This window comes from Myiozetetes cayanensis, unplaced genomic scaffold (genome assembly GCF_022539395.1).
Source record: "Myiozetetes cayanensis isolate MyiCay16 unplaced genomic scaffold, myiCay2020 scf12, whole genome shotgun sequence".
In the NCBI taxonomy this organism is placed as follows: domain Eukaryota; kingdom Metazoa; phylum Chordata; class Aves; order Passeriformes; family Tyrannidae; genus Myiozetetes; species Myiozetetes cayanensis.
Genome location: NW_026086826.1, coordinates 22,038,491 through 22,060,000, shown reverse-complemented (window position 1 = coordinate 22,060,000; position 21,510 = coordinate 22,038,491). Strand labels below are relative to the sequence as shown.

At 41.9% G+C, this 21,510-nt stretch overlaps 1 protein-coding gene across 2 annotated transcripts in view; it reads left to right on the top strand.

The window, feature by feature from the left end:
• The window catches only part of NEK7 (NIMA related kinase 7), a 70,912-nt gene that overhangs the window by 18,158 nt on the left and 31,244 nt on the right, over nt 1–21,510 (top strand). For both annotated transcript variants that reach the window (XM_050306896.1, XM_050306897.1), the window contains exons 4-5: nt 7,650–7,712; nt 8,261–8,371. In XM_050306896.1, coding sequence (XP_050162853.1) covers nt 7,650–7,712; nt 8,261–8,371 — 174 coding nt within the window. The remainder of the gene's footprint in view (nt 1–7,649; nt 7,713–8,260; nt 8,372–21,510) is intronic.

Below are 21,510 nucleotides of genomic sequence, written 5' to 3'. Positions count from 1 at the left end.
GGCTAATTCTGCCTTCATTTGCAGTGTGTGAGAAACCAAAAAGGTCAAATGTGACTTGAAATGCATGTCAATTAGGGTGGATGTGGAATGCCTGGGTACTTGAAAGTCATAAAGTCCAACCATGAAATTTTTATAACGGTGCTTGCATTAAGAATACAGAGGCATTTTAGCATGTGTACTCCTAACAGTATTTCAGAAGTCAGTATGTATAGCTGTATTCTCACATCAGATTTCAAAGTTTGACAAAAGATTTTTTTTTTCAGTGCATGAAGACAACATCATGTTGTCTGTTTATAGGTGATGATTTCTCTAGCAGAAAAGCTTTCTTGTTTAATTTTTAGTTAATCCTTTAGTAAGAATGTATTTGACTGGTGGTAGGAAGTAGTGTTAAAGGCATCTGGAAAAGCCATAACTCTTTGTCCTGATAGAGTTCCAATTGTCTTCAAGTGTCCAGCATACGTGGTTAGTTTTCTATTGCATGTTACTATCTAGTCCACATCAGGAGTGGCTGTGTTCTGTCCTCTGTAAAGTCACTTTTGCTGTGGAGGCTGGATGTATGTAGGAGACTATTATCTGAAAGGAAAGTGAGACTTGATTAACTTGTGAGGGTAAAAAATTCTGAAGTGTATAATGATGTATTACCTGGAATTCAAAAGGCTTATGGTAGCACTGAGTGTTGGCACAGCTGTTGCAGGTTGCATAGTTGTCATTTAAAGGTGTTCCTTTTGGACAGAAGACCATCTTAATTGTTACTGTGCTTCTGTTACGTCTTCTTAAGATTCCCTAGATATATTTTTGGTAAATATAGTCACAATACTTAATTTCACTATAAAATTCCTTTTCACTGATGTCTTCTGGTGAGAAGTGGTTGCTTTTCAGAGGAGCTCTATGATGGTGCTTTCTCCTTTTAATTTTAGTCATGTTTTATTCAAATTAAAATAGTGCCTTTTGTTCTGATGCCTGTTTACTGAAAGCTCAGCATGGACAAAACAGGAGGAATACTTCTTTCTGTTGTGAGAGAGGGGCTTTATTCTCTCTTAGACCTGTGAATCAACATTGAGACTGTATCACTAAATGGTCTACATTGTGTTAAATAATGTAACCGAGATTTGAGCTTTCTTCTGCTTTGCCATTATCTGCCCATTCTCATCTCACATCTTCTTTACTACATGCCTTTCTCTCCAGCGCTGCAAGTTGTGTCTGTTCAACCCCCTCCCCATTTTGTTTTCCTGGCTGGGTTAGGTGTTCTCTTTATCTCGTTGGTCAGTGTTTCCCCATGTGTGCTTCTACCATCAGGGACTGATGTGGCTTAGAATCCTTCAGGTACCCTCTCTTTCACAGCTGCAGGATCTCTGGCCCTTATTTGTTCCAAAAGGATTGCCAGTTTTGGGTTCTGACGAAGCTTTCCAACAAGAATGTTTATTTTCCACTAATAAAATTTTATTTGGTTAAAACATGTACAATATTGATAAATGTTATATTAATGTGTTCAAAATGTATGTTTGTGGAATGAAATGTGAGCAGAAGCAAGTGGCAGTAAGATGCTGTGGAAGAAAGGACAAGCAGATGGTGACAGAAACCACTTTTCCTGATTTTGTAGTTGCTGCTACAAATTCAGAGTCCAGATGACAGGAAGTAGTATTCTTGATTTGGTTTGCAGTAGGGTATGTAGCACAGTGAGAACTGCTAAACTTACAGGCTTTTTTAATAGTAATTTAACAAGCAGAATACACAAAATGGTATGTTGAGTCTTTTCTTCTTGTTCTACCATTGATGATTCATCTTCTAGTGTGTTGTTTAGCTATGTGTAATTAGGAAAGTGGTATATACAGTAATTAGGTTCTCTCTTTTTCTGCCATGGAAATGGAAACTGTGTTTCTGAGGTGCTGTTGAATTATAAATAAAAACAAGTAAAAAGCAGATCTTCACTACTCCACTTCCATTAATGTCTACATCAGAAAACATCAACCACTAATAAACTGTGACCATAGCAGTATAAACTGAAGAGCTTCTAGGTAAGTTTCTCAACATGTGTTGAGTCTCAGGTCCAGACTATCCTGAGGATGATGCCTGAAGAAGCAGCAGTATTCTCTGTTAATGCCACTCCACCTAAACTGTGCAGCAAAACACCCAGGGGTATGGTGCAGAGTTCAGAGCAATGAGCATTCCAGTAGTCACTTCCAAGGGGAAAGTAAGGAATTACCAGATACTGGAATAAATGCTCACAAAACATCCTTAAACAACAAAAAGTGCATATCTAAGTCAGTGACTGTAAGGCTGTACAAGTTCATTTCTTGAGTTATTTTTTAAGGAAGCCTTTACTACTCAAAATGTAATATTTTATGTAAAACTGCGTATTGCAACAGAATTCTCAATTCATTAGACTTCTGCCTTACATTGTTCCACCTTTCTTTCCCATTCATTCCAAAATTGGAGGCCCCATGTTAGACATTCAGACAATGAATCCTTTTATCTAGCACTTGCATTCATTATTCATTGTGCATTGTCAGTGGATTGCTACTTCAGGCCTGAATTACAGTTAATTAATCTTAGAAAAGCACTTGTAATTTCACACTTTATGAAGCACTACTGTCTCAGCACAGCAGGGCTGTGGTGGCAAAATACTCTAATGCTTGTATCTCTTAATATTTATGTGCATTCAGGTCTTTATTTTGCCTACTTCTCTGAAGGTTTATGTTACAGCAGTCATGCTTGCGTTTTGCTTTAGAAATGCTTTTTGGTGTTTTTATTTTACGCAGAGTTTCAAATGGAACAGAAATAGGTTATGTAGTGACTTAAATGATAAGGTTAGAAAGATGTTTATCCTTTTCAATACTGAATAGGGAGAACCCAGCAAAGTGATGGACTTCTGAGCGAATCAGGTAGATTCCCAACTTGTCACGTTACTTCAGATGATGAGTTCTGTTGATAGCTGGTAATGGGTCAGATACAGTCTCCATTTAAAAGCAAAGGCCTATTGTTGCCCATCAGGTGGTTAAACGTTTCTAAACCTTCTTTCTGTGCCCATAGCTTTCTAGGAGCTGTAGCTGCATGTGTGAGCACATATGTAAGAACTTTACTGAGCAAGTTGATTCATGTGGAGCAGCTTCTTTGTTTAGTTTACACATCTGCATAGGAACAGTTCCTTCTCTGTAGCTTACGATAGCTTAGCCAGTATTCTAAAAATACCTGTATCTCTTGACAGTACTTAGAACTGATGTTTCTGGAATGCTGAAAGGAAAAAAAATTACAATCTACACTCATATGAAGGTACCGGAGAAGTGATGGAATGCCAAGTTACCAGAGATCCCTTAGTTGCATAGCACACAGAAGGGAGTATTTTGTAATAACTATCAATGTGTATTGGTCCTTTCACTCTCCCTTTGTATGCAGTCGGTTGCAGGATGAGATGAAAAACAGTGAGCTGAAAAGATACTTTTCATTTCACTTAGGGGCTAATTGCTAGGGGCTTTTACAATGCTCCTTTACCTCTTCAGCTGTATTTACCTAATTGTTTTAAAGAATTTCACAGTAATTGCTAAGGTGTAGTGCTTACCACAGCAAGATTTTTTGGATTATGCTCTTCATGAAAACCCTCCCATCATAAGTATATTTGCTGTATTTTTTGCTTCTTACTAGATTTTTGCATTAGGCAAGCATAATTCCTTTTTAAAATATGAATCATTATAGTCTATGTATCTTAGAAGTAAAAATTGAGGAAAAATAATTAAAATCTTAAATAGAAAGTATTACTCTATGCAGTTCGTGCTGAGTGGAGTTTGTGCTGACTAGAGAAACATACCTCTAGCCTGAATTACCCTGTGATCCTGGCATCATAGGTGGAGTCAAGAATTAGAGTTTATTGTTAGTCTAATGAATGCCCTAGCAGTCTAATCAAAGTGCAGCAGTTTTTATTTTTAACCAATTACAATGATGCTAATGCTTGTGATCTAATTTCTGCTAGTTTCCAATAATCGGTGTATGGAGCATCATCAGCAATTTGAGCTTTGCTGGAAGGAGGGCACTGGTAGTGTCTGTACCTGGGATTTTCCTGGCTGCTTTCAAGCAGTCAGTTGCTAATGCTTTGTGTTGATCCAAAAGCTTATCACTCAAGCTTATCCAAAAATCGCTCTGGCTTTGTTAGACTTCTGTTGTATCTGCTATAATTTCCTTAAGGCCACAGAGCTGAGCTGAAATCTAAACCCAGGTTAGACACAAGTCATTTGACTGCAATGACTCTGTTACAGTTCACTCAGCTGCAGGGCATGTGCTGCTAAAGCCAAGCTCAACATGTGAGTGCAGTCTAAGAGAAGGCCAGACAGGAGGCTGGAGGTCCTTAGGCAGTGCGTGTCTGGGGTGGAATGAGGCCCGTGGCTTGCTGGAAGTGATGGTGGTGCTGTCTCTGCAAGGCTGCAAGCCCTGTGCATGTGAGATATCTGTGTGCAATGCTCGTGCTGGAGGGAGGGGAGCATAAGCTGAGGTTTCAGCTTGGCTTGCTGAGTAATAGGAGCTGAAGGTGGAATTAGTTCTCTTGCAGAAGTGTGAACTGTTACAGTTGTGAGGGGAGCACTGACATCCCTTTATAGCGTTAGGTCAATGGTCAGTCTGCAGTAAACTGCAGGCAAGGACAGCTTCTCTTGCTGAACGAGCCTTCAGAGCACTGCCTGCTGCCCTGGGTAGTTGTGACTTGCGCTTGAAAGGATCTTCTTGAAGTCTTTCATTTTTCAGACTAAGACGTTCTTCAGTGTTGAGTCACCTTCTGGTGAGGAAGCATGGAGGTTTTTTCGTTGTGTTGACAGTGACCTCCTTGTGTGAGCTGACATGGCATATTACACTTGGGTCCTCTGATCTGAACAACTGCAGCAGTTTGGCAAAATAGAAAGATAATCTATTCAGAATGAAAATCTCTGGAAGCTTTTTGCATCTGGTATGATTCAGAGGTTCTTCAGTGGCCATGGATTGAGTAATTTTTTATTTTTTTTGGTTCTTTTGGGTTGTGGGGGTTTTTGTACCAGTCTTACTGTTGGAGGAGGTTGATGTCTGTGAAACTGAAATTCTGATTTCTGGGAAATGCTATTTATAGTCTCTTGAGATTAGAACTGGATCAAATTCCAGTGAAGAACTGCAAGAATGCTAAGCAGTAAATCTTCAGATTGTCTATATTTGTGTTGGTAAGGATCAAATCCGACCCATTTTTTCTGTGTTACTTTACTTTAGTTAATGTTTGAAATATTTAGGGTAGCTGTGACAAATTTGCCATGCTGCTGTATGAAGTGTAGCAAAAGTATAGAGAGTCATGTTTATAAAACTTAAGTCAGTCCTTTAGTGAGAGCAGCTGCTTGGTATAGTCTACTCCAGGGCTGTTTAATAACAAATTAGAAGTACTGGGAATACCATGCAGAATACACAAACAAAATGGTCATTCTTTCCTATGCCTTGATTCTAGATCTTTCACAATCCTGAGTCTAGGGCTTTATTTTTGTTGTTTTGTTATTGCTCTACGGCAGGTACTGATTTATGTCCCTATCAGAGGCGTAGCTTATAAAAAAGTTTACTTGCAAAACCTGTTAGCTTAGGTGTGTAGGGAAAATATATTCCTGGAATAAGCAAGCTACTGTACCTCTTGGTATATTGGAGCAGGTGCAAACTTCCCTGTTTTGTCACAGAATGAAACTCTTCTGGTTTGAATCTTAAAATGGTGCTTTGGTAATTGTTCCAGATATTCAAAGTATATGTGTTTGTATGCAATTTTCAGTCTGAAATTCCATCTCCAGTTTTGATTAGGTTCCAATATGTTTGGAGTTGAATGTCAGTATCATTTCTAAGGAATGCTCTTATCTCACTGTTATCTAGAACTTGGCAAAAATGTGAAGACTCAAGAAGTGCATCTGTACCTGCTCCCTTTTTTCCCCTGCTCCCTGATACACACTTTAATTGACTGTATTTGGGAGAGAGTGTATAAAATTTTCCATTTGCTGGTCTCTTAGATTACAAGGGAAGACAATTACGATTTCATGCCTTCTCAGTGCTTCCTCAGTTAATGTGCTGCTTCTCATATTTAGATTTTTTCCTAGGTGTTTCCTAGAAAAATCACTTCTCTACCAAACATGAAGACTTCAGTCTATTGTCAGAATTATTAAAGAGCAATGCTTTTTCATTCAAAGTTGAGATCTATAATAGATACAGGCTGTTTAATCTCCTCCACTAAATTTCCAGCTTTATCTCATAAACTCTATTTTTTATGTTTTCCATCAGTGTTATTTATCTTTTAGTACTGTAATTTCACGTATAGTACTAACTCTGTTCTTCTGTGTCTGAAATAGCTGAAATAGCTTTAGTGTTAGCATTCCATTCTTGTGACTTACCCTGCTGTGTTCTTCTGAAGTCCCCCACAGTCTCCTCCTTGAATAACTGCTTTTAACTCAGTCTGTTTATTTCCCATCATCCTGGCTTTAATATACAGTAGTTGTGAGATGGTTTATTCCCTTGCTTTCTTTGCTCCTCCCCTTTTTTCTCTTACTATCTGCAGGTCTGGCATTTCTTTCCTTGAGTTGTTTTTGTGTCAAAAAGTGAGTCTTATATCCATTCCAGCCTCCTCTTTCTTATGCAAGTTCTGAAGACAGAGTGGATATCTGAAAGGCAGTGGTGTTTAGTCAGGTGCAGGTGTGTGCTCTGTGAGGATTGTGCTCTATGCATGCAGTTTCCAGACTTCTTTCTGTTGACTAAAGGGATGACAAACTCAGCGTGCAGAGTGGCATAGGAACTGATGATGAGGTTTAGCAGATCATAGGCAAACTTCTTGATTTGTTTGAATTTCTTCAGGAAGAGTGAATGAAGGTGTGATTTACGTGAACAGCTAGGCAGTCAGTTTGAGAGGACCTCCCTGCAGACATTCAGTGCTGGAGCTGGTGGCAAGATATCAAATGAAAGTTGTCAGCTGTTGAGCTCTTGGAGATTTTGAGCTTATGGAACCAGATACCACTGATCTTCATAGCACAAAAAATGTCTCTTCCTGGAGACTATCTAGAAACAAATGATGTGCATTGGCAAGTTGTAACTGAAAAATTTAATCTCATAAATATTGCGATAATAAACCTCATAGAGTGTCTCTTACTATTCTTCTGAATAGTTCTAAATGTAGTAGGCAGACCAAAGGGAGTTGATGATTTTTTTTGTTTGGCTGGTTTGACTTTTTTTTGTTAAATTCAGAATGTAATGGCAAATAAGACAGGAAGGATTCCTAGCAAGGTTCCCCTAGCAAAAGCAAGGGGAAAAAGTGGAATGCTCAGTGCTAGTAAGAATCAGTTTGTGACAATGAAGTGACAGGAATGGGTTAGGATCCTGAGACTTGGATTAGAGCCATGTATAAGGAAGTGTGCTGAATTATTCCTCTGTGTTTGAGCAGATATGTGGAGATGGTAATTAAGTAATTGAAAAGCTTGTACTTAAAATGGACTTGTTTCCTGTGAGGGGGCTAAAAGAATGGCCACAGCACTAAATCAATGCATCAAGTCATTAGGAATATTTCAGTGTAATATTACATCTTGCCATGAAATGCATAATTCAAGTTGCTTTATGAATGCTATGAAATAACAATAGTTTGCTTTATTTTTATCACTTAATAAAAATCTTCTCTATCTCGTGCCTAGATATTTGATTTAATGGATGCCAAAGCACGTGCTGACTGCATCAAAGAAATAGATCTTCTCAAGGTAAAAGATTTCTTTAAAAAATGTGCAACCATCATCACAGTATATTAAGTTGTTCATAGACATACTTAGTGTCCACTGTTTGTGTACTGTTTCTGTAAGCCTCACTTGAACAGTTTAGTCATCTTTATTATTTTAAAAATTAACATTCAGAAGTAAATCCAGTAGAAAAATGAACAACACTTGAAGTAGAAATTTCTGCCAAAACTACAATATTGTGAACAACTGTGTCCCACATACAGTAAAATCCTGATTTTAAAAACTGACTTTGCTGTTTCAGATAACAGTTTAGCACACTATTGGATATACACATGGAAGCAAAATTCCTCTAAAATTGTGATGCCAGTTGTCATGTTGATCCTGAAATGCAATCATGTTCTTGAAAAGTATTTGTAAATACTTCTTGTAAACATAGACTTTTTGTAATTTCTATCATAACAAAATAGATTTTAGGGGTTGTTTTGTTTGCCTAAATAAGAATGTTTTGTGTCAGTCTTCATAAATACAGTGTACTCTACGCTAAAATGTGAATTATTCTTTTACTTTCTTAGCAACTGAATCATCCAAATGTAATTAAATATTATGCCTCATTCATTGAAGAAAATGAGCTGAACATAGTGTTGGAATTAGCAGATGCTGGAGATCTCTCGAGAATGATAAAGGTAGGAATTAACTGTTTTTTAAAAAAATAAGAGCTTGTAATTTTCAACTCGGGCTTTTCATTTTGCATGCTCATCAGTGGGTGAAATGCAGTGAAAAAACGTCAGGAACTGTAGAGAAAAGTGGAGTGTTTAGACTGACTTGGTTTTTTTTAATATATGCCCAATATTGATGCTTATGTAAGTATTTTTAACACTGTTGCCCAGAATGTAAGTGCAGTTGGGAACATAAGTAGGCTGAAGTTATATTAGTACTGAGGAGAAGGAGAAAAAAGCCTATAAAGAAAAGCACTGTCACCACCATTTAGAACAATATGTTTTAATGGCATTCCTGATTTTTTTTTTGGCACAATTGTTTTGTGTTTCAATATTCATTTCTCTTCAATAGTATGAAAGCAGAGAATAACTGGTGTCGTATGGCAGAAGTGTCTTCTACATCTTGAACTAGAACTGCTAACCATTCTGAAAATATATTTTGTATTTGACATCACATGCAGTGAGCTTACTGATTGGTGGTTGTGCTTTAAGGGTTAATTGCCTTTTTTTTGTGGTTCTTAAGTGTCTATTTTTAGCTAATGAGAAAAAATTTATCCCAGACCCATTGTATAAACTTCTGTATTTGCAAATGTATGTTAACTTTTAACTGCCTTTTTTAATCTTTGCTTGTCATCTGACAACTACTTCCCTTCCCTCCTTTCCCTTTTTCCATTGGATCTCGGGTTTAGCGTGTCCTTTTGGGGTACTTTCTTGTGTGCACACCACGTTACTGCTGTCAGCAGAGCACACCACTGCTCTGGGCACAAACAATGCCACTCAATGAGTGTGGGCTCAGCAGCAGCCAGGCACAGAACATTGTTAGGCTGTCTTGCTCAGGACCTACATGAATAGAGAATGTTAATTTCTTCATTAATGACTTTCATACTGATTTTTTTTTTGGAGCTTTTGAAGAGCATTCCTTTCTAAATTGATAATTGTAAGGTAGGACAGTCAAAATTTAGTTCTAAGCAGGTTGACAGCATCTGTTAATATTTATAGCCAAACGTGATATTTTTCTTCATCTCGTAAATTATTAATTCTGTGGGCTTACATTTCATAAAACATAAAGGAAGGTTTGTCTTTTCTTTTGAATGTTCAGTTTTGACACAACAGTTATTAATATGAGTACTCTGTGACAGATTGCCTTATGGCATGTCTGGTCTTATGACCCATTGAAGCTTTTTCTTTTTCCCTTGCCTTTTTTTTTTAATTATTATTTAATTTTAGATCCAGTGTGTGGCTCTTTCAGTGCAGTTGGCCTCATTATACCTTGTCCAAGTCGGTGGGTATTTCTTACAGGATCGATCTTGGAGGCACTTTGTGATTGTCCTCTTAACACAGGGATCATGTTTAATGTAGCAAACTTAGATTGCTGTTTGATGTTAATGACAGCCTATCAGGCTGTTATTAAATATGTATGAGGTGTCACAATGCACTCTGTCTTCATGCTGCTGGTGGAGGAAATGATTTGGTGGATTACTTTGACGATATGAGTTTAAATGTGGGGCGCACCAGTTATGTAGCATCTTCTTAAGGATTTTAAAAATTGCCTGAAAAATAAATGATATGTAATGGCATGGAAACTTCCTAGAAGCATGGCTGCCTGTCACACTACTCAAGTAAATCACTATGTTGTACTATTAAGGTGAACCATGCTTTGGTTTCCAGTGTTCTTCCTAGAATGCTATTCTGAGTTTGTTGGAAAATGTTGAGACACCCCCAGAAGAGTGTTTGGGTATCAGGCTTGTTGTGTGATTTGTAGAAGGGATCAGGGGTGTTTTTGAAATTGTAAATGACCACAGCCTGAATGACACTGAAACCAATGTGAATGTGAGGGAAAACTACTTAACTAGTTTACTTGGGTATTTGTTATGACATTATTGGCACATCAGAGAATACTTACAAGGCTGCTGTGCCTCACAGTGCACCTTAATGAATTCTCAGTTCTTCCGTTAATGAACCACATCCTTGCTGCCCAGCTTTTATTTAGTCCCTCTTGTTACCTGTGGATAATACTCTCTTTGTCCCCATTGAGTAGACTAGGGAGGAAAATCACTTGGTGCATTCAAATGCATTCTAATAGAATTCATAGAATCTGCTCTATGTCCAAAAAACCAGGCAGCTGTGCATTGGCATTTACATGTCACATAATGAAATCAGAGCTATCTCGTGTTCTCTCTGCCTCTGTGTTGATGTATGTACATACAGATTTAATCCACTTTACCTTAATTATTTTTTAATTACCTCTGAGTATTTAAAAAAAAATGGGAGATGTTCCAATATAGCCTCTCTTCTCAAAAGCAGGAGGATCTGAAATGGAGGATATCTTACCATACAGCTTTTAATGACCTGTTAGAATTCTTGGACACGTCATAAAACTGAGAGGCAAACATCAGTGAGGGGGAAATAATTGCATTTGACTCACAGTTGGTTTTGCGCTAGAATTTGAACCTCAGGACTGTGTAACCCTTGTGTGGGGATGGTGAAAGAAGGGAAAATTCTTGATTTTCTGTGTCTGTGAATTAGGTTGCTGGATACTATAACCTCAAAAATGGTACGGGTAAATAATTATTAACTATTGTGCTGTTTCTGAGTTGCTCAGGGTCTGTTTGTTGGTGTCTGTGGTCTCTACTGAGGAACCTGTGATAGTCTGTGGCTGCCAAGGTTAAGGGTAGTTCATGAGAACTGTTGTTTCCTCATAATAGCACTTCCTTCTGCTCACAATGTGTTGTAGGGCAGGTTTGAGGCTTTGATCCCTTTTCATATTAGTCTTGGTTCTCCACCACAAGCAGTGATAAGGTGAACATTTTCTGTGGATTTTTTTAGTTTGGGATTCTTTTTCCCAAGCAACAGTTGATATGTTAGATAAAGAAAATGCCACAAATAAAGAATCTACTAATTGAATAAATAAAGAAAATACATTATAATAAGTCAGTAAAAAGCGCTAGTTAGTAAAGTCTGTCCTGAAGATGGTGAAATAAGAGAATTTGAATTATCTTGCAGAATAATTACCATATTAGTTAAGAATAAATATAGAGTTATTAGGCTTGTAAGAAGAGATGTTATCAAGACACTAAAATGTTGGGGTTTTTTATTTAGCTCAGCAATACACTTCTAGGTCTATTTTCTGCAAATATTTTTAGTTTTTAGGTTCTTGCAGCAAGTAAGCTTAGTGCACCAAAAAAAATGCAAACTCTAAACTGAATATGTCATATAGATCTTAAAGTTAAATATGTTTTGCGAACAAGCATGAAAGCTTTTATCTTAGAAGCTGAAAATAAGTTTCCAGCTTTCTCAAGATAGATGGAAAATAACTTGAATTCTACAAAATGTCACCCAGAACTTCACCCACACTTCAGAAATCACTTTTTTGTGTATTGTTTTTTGAACTTTCAAATAGAGGAATAAACATACTATAATTAACTAGGTAAAATGAGACAAATATCCTAAAACCTTTAATCAGTATGAAGTTCATGGTGATACCTGAGGTTTTTGTAGTTGGGAACAGAGAAATCTTTGTCCTTGAATTTGTTTTTTATAGGGTAGTCAAAAAGCAGGGATAGTCCCTTCTTTGCAAGCAGTTGATGAATATCTAAATAGCTCCTTGCAGTAGCTCTGTTTAGACTTGTTTGAAATCTCGTTGATTATCCTTCTGATGTTTCACATCAGTGGTGGATATTTGGGCTTTACCATATGAAACTGCATCAAGCAATTGCTCCCCTCCACGTGGTTTGGAATGCAGACTCTCGTTCCCATGCCAAAATATATTAGCAGTGGGGTCTTCTTAAACTTCTTTGCAGTGCTCTGAGGTTGGCTGCTGTGTCTGTGCTGTGTTAAGGGGCAGCTTGCTCCTTTTTAAATGCTTAAAGGCTGGAAGCAAGATTGACCTATAACTTCAGCAGTTGTAGGAGATAGCTGGTGCTCCTGTTTGGAAGGCTGGTGGGGAAAAATGATGTGTCCTGCGTATTTTGAATGGCAGTGTTGCAGAAGCTGTTTTCTGCCATGCACACGCATATACAGCAGGACTGCTTGCTACTAGGACTGCCAAATATTTAATTGTGTGACAGTTTTTCAGTTTGTCAAAATACAGCAATTTTGTCGTGAAATGTTGCATGCCAACATTTCATTTTAAAATCTAGCAAGCATTGAATCTGAAGTACTTTAAACCCCTTGCGCCTTGAAACAGAAGTAAAAACTTTGAAAGGGGACTTTTCTTACAATAATGGTTGTTGATACCTTGGCGTTGCCACTGAGGCAGTTCTGGAGCAGGAAGGTGAGTTTGCTGTTCCTGTAGGGAACTTACTGCTCCTTGTTGCACAGGGCAGTGATGACAAACCCCAGGGCGCTGAGGCTGGAATTGATGGATTGGGGTTCCAGGAGCCGATTTCCGACTGATCCCGACTTTTCCAGCCACTACGAGCCCGCCAAGTCCACCAGGGTCAGGGAGGAGGCGCAGCACAGGTCCCGTGCCCGCTGCTCCCCCCGGATGCACCGCTGGAACACGGAGTGGCTGCGGGATGAGCGGTTTTTGAGCCCCATCTGGGCTGCCGAGCGCTGTGAACCTGCCCTCTGCAGCAGCTCCAGCACCTCCTCCTTGGTCTCCATGGGCACCCAGGTGAGGTTGGGGACGTGCAGCTCGTCGCTGTTGGGGCTGACCCGCTGGATGTCCAGGTCGGCCGCGTGCTGCCCTCTGCCAAGCAGCAGATCCCGCAGGGACTCGTTGTAGATTTCCAGGAAACTGGCGGAGAAATAGTACTGCCAGCCTTTGCCCACCAGGTCGTGGGTGCTCTGGAAGAGGTGCTGGACAACCCTCGGGATCATCCTGCAGGATTTGGGGGCTTTCCTTCTAGCACCGCCCGGAGGGGGGCCCGGGGTTGGGCTCTTTCTCAACCGGGCTGGGCCCGTTTTTGCTGGGGGGGTCCCACCACTGTCCCTTCGGCACCGGGGCCCAAAGGGGGCCACTTGGCATGGGCCCGCGGCACTGGGAGCCGTGAAAGTGCCGGGAACGCTCTGGACCCGACCTCAGACGCCGCTGCCGTTTTGTGCCTCGAGCCCCCCGGAAGGCGTCGACCGTTGCAGCTGCACCTGGACCTGCCTCAGGTAGAAACAGTCTATGCCACATCCTCTTTGTGTGAGTTGGGTTCTGCTTCCTGATAGTTCCAGGAACTGAAGCTTTTTTCTCTTTTGAGACCCTTTACTCACTTAGTCCTAAAAAGTTTAAAAGACTTACAGTGAGCTTGATGCATTGGTCCCAACTTTTAGCAGCAATTAGTATGTCATCTACATACTGCAGGACAAGTCCTTCTGGCTGCTGTCTTCTCCAGTCCTCCAGTTCTTTTGCCAGCTGGTTTCCAAATATCGTCGGGCTATTTTTATAGCCTTGCGGTAGGACCGTCCATGTGAGTTGAGTTCTTCTCTGTGTCTCAGGATTTTCCCATTCAAAAGCAAAAAGCTCTTGGCTGTCCTTGTGCGCAGGAATGCAGAAAAAGGCATCTTTTAGATGAAGCACTGTAAACCACCCTAATTCCTCTGTTAATGTGGTTAACAAGGTATAGGGGTTCGCTAGTATAGGGTATATGTCCTCTGTTATTTGTTGATTGCCCTCAGATCTTGGACCAATCTATAGCTCTTACCATCAGCTTTCTTCACTGGAAGGACGGGGGTGTTGTATTTGGACTCACATTCTACCAATAGGCCAAATTTAAGAAACTTTTCAATTATGGGTGTTAAACCTTGATGACTTTCTAGCTTCAAGGAGTATTGTTTTTGCCTTACCGGTGTTGCTCCTGGCTTGAGCGTGATGCTTACAGGTTCTGCTCGCATGGACCTCCCAGGATATTCGCTAGCCCACACTAAAGGTATCACAGCATTCTCAACCTCTGCGGGGATCTCTCCGTGGTTCTCCTGTATGAAGAAGGTAGCTGCCTCGATATATTTAGTGTCAGGGATGATAACTTTTATTCCCCCCCTTACAGAATTTAATTTCAGCTTCCAATTTCTCTAATAAATTTCTACCCAATAAAGGCATGGGAGAATTTGGCATATAGAGGAATTGAAGAGTTACCCAGTGTTTGCCTAGTTTAAATTTCAAGAGTTTGAAGAAAGGCCTGGTTTCACTTACCCCTGTGGCACCAACCACAGTTACAGTATCGTGACTTAGTTTCCCTTCCAAGGTGTTTAAGATGGAATATACAGCACCTGTATCAACTAAAAATTCCACATCTTCTCCCCCCAGCTTAGCTACAACCAGAGGTTCTACTGGGGAAGAATTCTCTGGTCCACTTCATGCATTCTAGCTTCAAGTCAGTTGGGAGGCTGGAGGAGGGGATGGGAATTCACTTCTTATCTTCGGGTCTGGGGAATCCCTTCTCCAGTGACCCTTCTTTTTACAAAAAGAATATAGATCATTAACCTTATCACGCTGGTAACTAAATCTATAATTTTCACAGTGGACATTGTATTTGCGATGTTTCTGGTAGTCATTGTCCTGCTCCTTTCCTCTGCCTTTTTGATTTCTATTTCGATAGACTGTCCAAGCTATATTCACTAATTCACCAATACTCTTGTCCTCACCCGCTTTCTGTAGCTTTTTCCTTATATCGTCTGCGGATTGGCCTATAAATAAATAGACCAAGTGCTTTTTCCCTGACTCTGGTTCTACATCTATGTCTGTGTACTTTTGTACGGCCTCTGTTAGTCTGTTCAGAAAATCTGTAGGGGATTCATTTTTATCTTGTTTCACTGTATACATTTTTGACCAATTTACTACTTTTGGAATTCCATGTTTAAGACCATAAACCACCCAGTCCTGATAGCGTTTTAATGCTTCCCTTTTTTTCTTGTATATTGGGGTCCCATTTGGGATCTTCTAAGGGAAACACATCTTGCAGTTCTCCTTGAATCTGCCCAGATGTTATGAACGTCTCAATTGTATTCCAGGCAGCTTTCTTGACCATGTCTATCTCACTAGGGTCTAATAATGTGTCTAGCATTATTTCCAAATCGTCCCAATCAGGATTTTGTCTTTATTGCTCTCTTCACATACTTAACCACCTTCTCTGGGTTTTCCCTATATGTTCCAACTGAAGCTTTCCACTGCTGTAACTCACCTAGAGAAAAAGGAGTTTTTATCAAAACTGGACCCTGGTTGCTCATGGCTTGCCTTAAGGGGGCTTCTACTGTAGGCTTTTCTTTTTGTGCTCTTGTCCTACTAGCCATGGGGCTGGGGTCTGATAGAGCTTCTTGTACTCTTCTTCCCCCTGTCTTTCGTCTTACTACAAGTGGTTTCTCTTCCCTCTCTCCCAATCTATCATTTGATTCATCCTCAGAAACTTCTGTGCCTGTATCAGTAAAATTGCTGTCCCGAGTCTTAACGTTAGTGGTCGAGGGGTCAAAAGGGGGAAGACCCCATCTTTGTCTCCTGGCAATGTCTGGAACTGAACTGCTTCTCCTTAACCTGCTCCTTCCCCGATGCTGTAATTCTAAACACTGGTTCCCCCCTTCCCCCGTAGGGTAGGGAGGTGCCGAACGGATGGGGGCGGATTCGTCCCCACCCCTCATAGCAGAGCTGGAGGGTCCCGTGTCAGCCGGGGCACGGACTCCAGCTGTAGACACTGCCCCCGCTCCTCCTCCCGCAGCGCTGAGATGCGAACCTCCCACCCCCGTGTCCGTGGTAACACCACCTGTGTCTGGCACTCCCAGAATGGCCCGCCCCAACACCGGCAGAGCCCGCAGCTCCAGGTGGGATCGGCCCCACAGCCTCGGGAGGGGCCATCACCCCCCGATCACCGACACCCAGGGAACTCGCAGCTTCAGACAGGACCGGCCCTGCGGCTCCAGAAGGGGCTGGCTCCACAGCTCCGGGAGAGGCTGCCGCCGCTCCCGTGCCAGTTGGAACAGCCACTGCCGACCCTGCAAGTCGCTGTTCCCAGGGCCCCCCCTCTGCCTGGAGCAGTCCCAGCCTGTCCGTCCACACTACCCCAGACCCTCGCAGCATTCGGACCCGGCATTGCAGGTCCAGGTGGTCCCGCCCAGCAGGACTCGCCTCAGGGGCTACCCCCACTCCTGATGGACCTACACCCACCGCAGCTGGAGCCGAAGGGGGGAGTGGGCTTCCCATTCTCGTATTGGGGGGAATTAAAAGGTCCAGATCTTCATTTCCAGGGCTTTTAAGAATAATTTCACTGTTAGGATCACATTTAGCACAATTTTTCTTTTTCTTTTTCCCCTCTAATGCCATTTCTGTGAGTTTTCTTTCTATTTGAACTTTATCCTTTTTATATTCCTTTCTCAATTTTGGACAGATTAAGAAGAGGTAGAATAACTCTGCATAATGCAACTCAGACCACATTTCCTCCTTATTAAGGATTGTCATAAGATGAAACACTATATTTGCCTCAAAAGAGCCAAATTTCGGCCAGGCTATTCCTCTAATTTGCCCGGTGTAGGGCCAAACATACATAGAGAGTCTAACTAACTCCTGCCTTTTTAAAGATGTCTCAGGGCCAGTTAAATCATCCCAATACTGTAAAATCAAAGCAAGAGAGGTTCCCTCTGGAATTTCTCCTTTAGTTTGTACACATCCCATATTAACAAACAACACACGAGGAAAACAACAGATCCAGCCTAGAACTCACAGCCACACAAGCACACACAGTCTGTAGACTCTGTATCCAAACACTACCACGTTCAGGCAGAAACACAAAGTTTCAACCAGGGGAGGCGTCCCCCACCTTCTGCAGCCACACCTGGCCAATACGAAACCCAAAATCCTCCTGCCTGCCCTAGCTTAAACTTCCTGGGCAGTTCCACTGCCCACTCCGGCAAAAATCCCTTTGCCAACAGACTGGGAAAACACTGACTTTTGGGCCCAAGTCCAAGTTTCCCTTCCCTAGCCCTGGGGAAAACTCCTTCCCACAGCTGCTAATTAAAATCCTCCAGGAGTTGTTCCTTATCTTACCTCCTCTGCGGGCGGTTCCGAGAAGCTGGGCTCCCCGAGATCGGAGCAGGAATTCTTCGAAATATACCGACTGGAGAAGATAACCCTGCAAAATGGAATATTGATCCAGAGGAGTCACAGGTCCCTGTGTCCCCGTATGGGAGCTACCAAAACTGTTGCCTAAATGGCTGTGGGGAAAAAAGACTTCCAAGCCAAATTATGTAGAAGATAAGATAAGGATACAAAGGCTTTAATGAGCCCCCAGGCTTTCCGGAGTACCCCCAACGCGTGCTTCTGAAATACAGATGTTCACAGTTTTTATAATGATTTTCATCCAATCCCCATCCAGCCACCACCCAGGTTCTGCTCCCACCACGCCTCTTGGGACTTGGGTCTGGGGGTGTTTTGGGACCCCCTCTTCTTCATCTTCATTTTCCTCAGACCATGTAATGTCCTTGGAGGCCTTCCAGAGTCCTAGACCTGAAGGTTGTTGTGTCTATGGCTATATCTTCTTCTGTAGGGTTAGGATGTTCCCTATAATTCTACCTTGAAAAAGAGACAAAACAGGCTAGTGGAATTTGTGGGAATTGATATGGGAATGGGTAACAGGGATTTGAGCTGGTGTGTTAAAGGGTAAAGGGATAATATGCTGCTACTCTAAAATCTACATTTACTACATAACTACTTCTAAGATCTTGGTCAGGTAAACCCAGTTCTGAAAGGCATCTCTCAGGAGTTGGCTTCATGATTAAAAACTCTATTGCCTCTAAACTCGAAAATCTGCCAACTGGTCATTCTGATCGTATCATCTCCCTACGCCTCCCACTACACAACAAGCAACATGCTGTTCTCTTCAGTATATATGCCCCAACCCTCCAAGCTGACCCTGCTGAAAAAGATAAATTCTACAACGACCTACGCCACCTTATCCAAAAGGTTCCTGCAGATGATAAGATCATTATCCTTGGTGATTTCAACGCCAGAGTAGGAAAGAACTCTGAAGCCTGGAAAGGAGTACTAGGCAAGCATGGTGTTGGGAACTGCAATGATAATGGTCGCCTTCTGCTAGAGTTTTGTGCTGAGCAGCAGCTTACCATCACCAACACTATCTTTCAGCAGAAAGATAGTCTGAAGACAACCTGGATGCATCCTAGGTCCAAGCACTGGCACCTCATTGATTATATCTTGGTCCGACAGAGAGATATCCGCGATGTTCATCACACCCGCGTGATGCCTAGTGCAGAATGTCAAACGGATCATCGCCTCGTGCGCTGTAAACTTAACCTCCACCTTAAGTTCAAACCTAAAAAGGGCAGCATTCCTAGAAGGAGACTTCAAGTTAACAGTCTTCAATCAGCTATCAGCTACAGTGAGGGACAACTTCCAGGGAAATCTTCAATCCAGGCTCAAAGTTCATTCCACAGACTCCTCTCCCGAAGCGCTTTGGCAACTTATTAAAAGTAGCATTCTGTAGTCCTCTGAAAAATCCTTAGGGTTCTCCTTCAAGAAAAACAAGGACTGGTTTGATGAAAACAATCACGAGATCCAGGAATTGTTGAGTAAGAAGAGAACTGCTCACCAAGCCCACCTTGCTCAGCCATCTTGTCATATAAGAAAAGCGGCCTTTCGACTCGCATGCAGCAAGCTGCAACAAAAACTTCGTGACATCCAGAACAAGTGGTGGACCAATCTAGCGGAAAAAATCCAATTATGCGCAGATACAGATGACTACAGGGGATTCTATGAGGCTCTGAAAACAGCCTACGGTCCTACACACCAGGTTCAAAGCCCATTACTCAGTGCAGATGGCCAAATGCTTCTCACAGATAAAGTTACCATCTTGAATCGATGGTCTGAACACTTTCAGACTCTCTTCAGTACTAACCGTGTAGTTAAAGACTCAGCATTGCAGTTCATTTCACAACAACCCGTGAAAACTGAACTGGATACCGCCCCCACCATGGGAGAAACTCTTAAAGCAATACAGCAGGTGAAAATTGGCAAGGCAGCTGGGGTTGACGGAATCCCACCTGAAATCTGGAAGTACGGTGGCCAAGCACTGTGTGCTAAGTTTCATGAATTTGTGGTGCGCTGTTGGGAACGAGGTGAACTGCCTTCAGACCTTCGTGACGCTGTCATCGTCACCTTGTACAAGAGGAAAGGAGATACCTCGGTAATTTGAGCAGTCTGATGTATTACTCTGCTCTCCATTGCTGGTAAAATCCTTGCAAGAATTCTGTTGAACAGATTAATACCCGCCATAGCAGAAGATCTTCTACCTGAAAGCCAGTGTGGTTTCCGAGCCAACAGAGGTACCACAGACATGGTATTTGTTCTCAGACAACTGCAAGAGAAGTGTAGGGAACAGAACAAAGGACTCTATGTTACCTTTGTTGATCTCACCAAGGCTTTCGACACTGTAAGCAGAAAAGGTCTGTGGCAGATTTTGGAACGTTTAGGATGTCCTCCCAAGTTCCTCAAAATGATCATCTCGCTTCATGAGGACCAGCGCGGCCAAGTGAGACATGGTGACGCACTTTCTGAGCCGTTTCCAGTAGCCAATGGTGTGAAGCAAGGCTGCGTTCTTGCACCAACTTTATTCACAGTCTTCTTCAGCATGATGCTCCAAAGGGCCACGGCAGACCTCGATGATGAAAACGGTGTCTACATTTGATATCGTACGGACGGGAGCCTGTTCAACCTAAGGCGACTGAAGGCCCGCACTAAGACCTTAAATCTTCCTGTCCATGGGCTGCTTTATGCTGATGATGCCACCCTCGCTGCCCACACAGAAGTAGCTCTGCAGCGTTTAACGTCCTGCTTTGCAGAGGCTGCTGAGCTGTTTGGACTGGAAGTCAGCTTGAAGAAGACAGAAGTTTTCTATCAGCCTGCACCTCAAGAAGTCTTCCATCAGCCCCATATCACCGTTGGTGAAACAGAGCTCAAATCAGTTCAGCAGTTTAGTTACCTGGGTAGCATCATCTCCTCAGACGGTAAGATTGATGCAGAAATAGACAACAGGTTAGCAAAGCCATACAGAGACTTTGGTAAACTCCATAAAAGAGTGTGGCAAAACAAACACCTGAAGAGAAGTACAAAGATCAGCATTTACAGAGCCATTGTACTGTCTATTCTTCTATATGGGTCCGAATCATGGGTCATTTACCGGCACCACTTGTGTCTCTTAGAACGCTTCCATCAGCGCTGCCTCCGTACAATCCTAAACATCCACTGGACTGACTGTGTGACCAACACGTCTGTCCTTGAAAGGCAGCAGTCCCGAGCATTGAGGCCATGCTGCTGAGAACACAGCTGTGCTGGGCAGGGCACGTCTCCAGGATGCAGGACTACCGCCTCCCTAAGATCGTCCTCTATGGGGAACTTGCCACTGGCTACAGCAAGAGAGGAGCCCCGAAGAGGAGATACAAGGACTGCCTGAAACAATCCCTCATCCTTGGCCATATTGATCACCACCACTGGTCTACCCATCGTGAGGCCTGGAGACACACCATCTGTAACGCTGCTGCTGCTTTCGAGAACACACGCAGGGTCACTCTCGAGGAGAAAAGACAGTGCAGAAAGAATCGTATCTCATCGATATCACCTGAGGAGTCTTTCTGCTGTGCCTTCTGCAACCGGACTTGTCTATCTCGCATTGGCCTTTTTAGCCATCAGCGCTCTTGTAGCAAGCGTGGGTAGAGCCCTTCTCAAATCTTCATTCATGAAGCCTAGCCATGATGACTTCTAAGATCTACAAAAATTTAAAAAAAACAAAACAAAACATAAAAACTCCAAGTTATCACTGTGAAAATTCACCTAAACATAAATTCATCTGACATATGTGTTTAACAGGAATTGCTGAGGAAAAATAGCCAAAGTGGAGGAAATTTTTATTCTTTTTATTCTATTAGGAAGGATATTTATTCTTCCTAATAACATGGGGAGTAATCTGAGATGAATGTGAAGAAGACAAAACATGAGGCTGATGGGAGTAGACTGGGATAAACAGCTAACAAATCCTTAAGTGAGGAGAGAGGGAGGATCTGACTGGTAATAAGGAAGAAAAGTACACCTGTACGAGCTGGTTGGCAGTGTTTGAGAGAAGGTGTGCAGGAAAGTTATGACACAAGGAGTAGAGACTGAGGAGTGTAAGGGAATTAATGTAAGA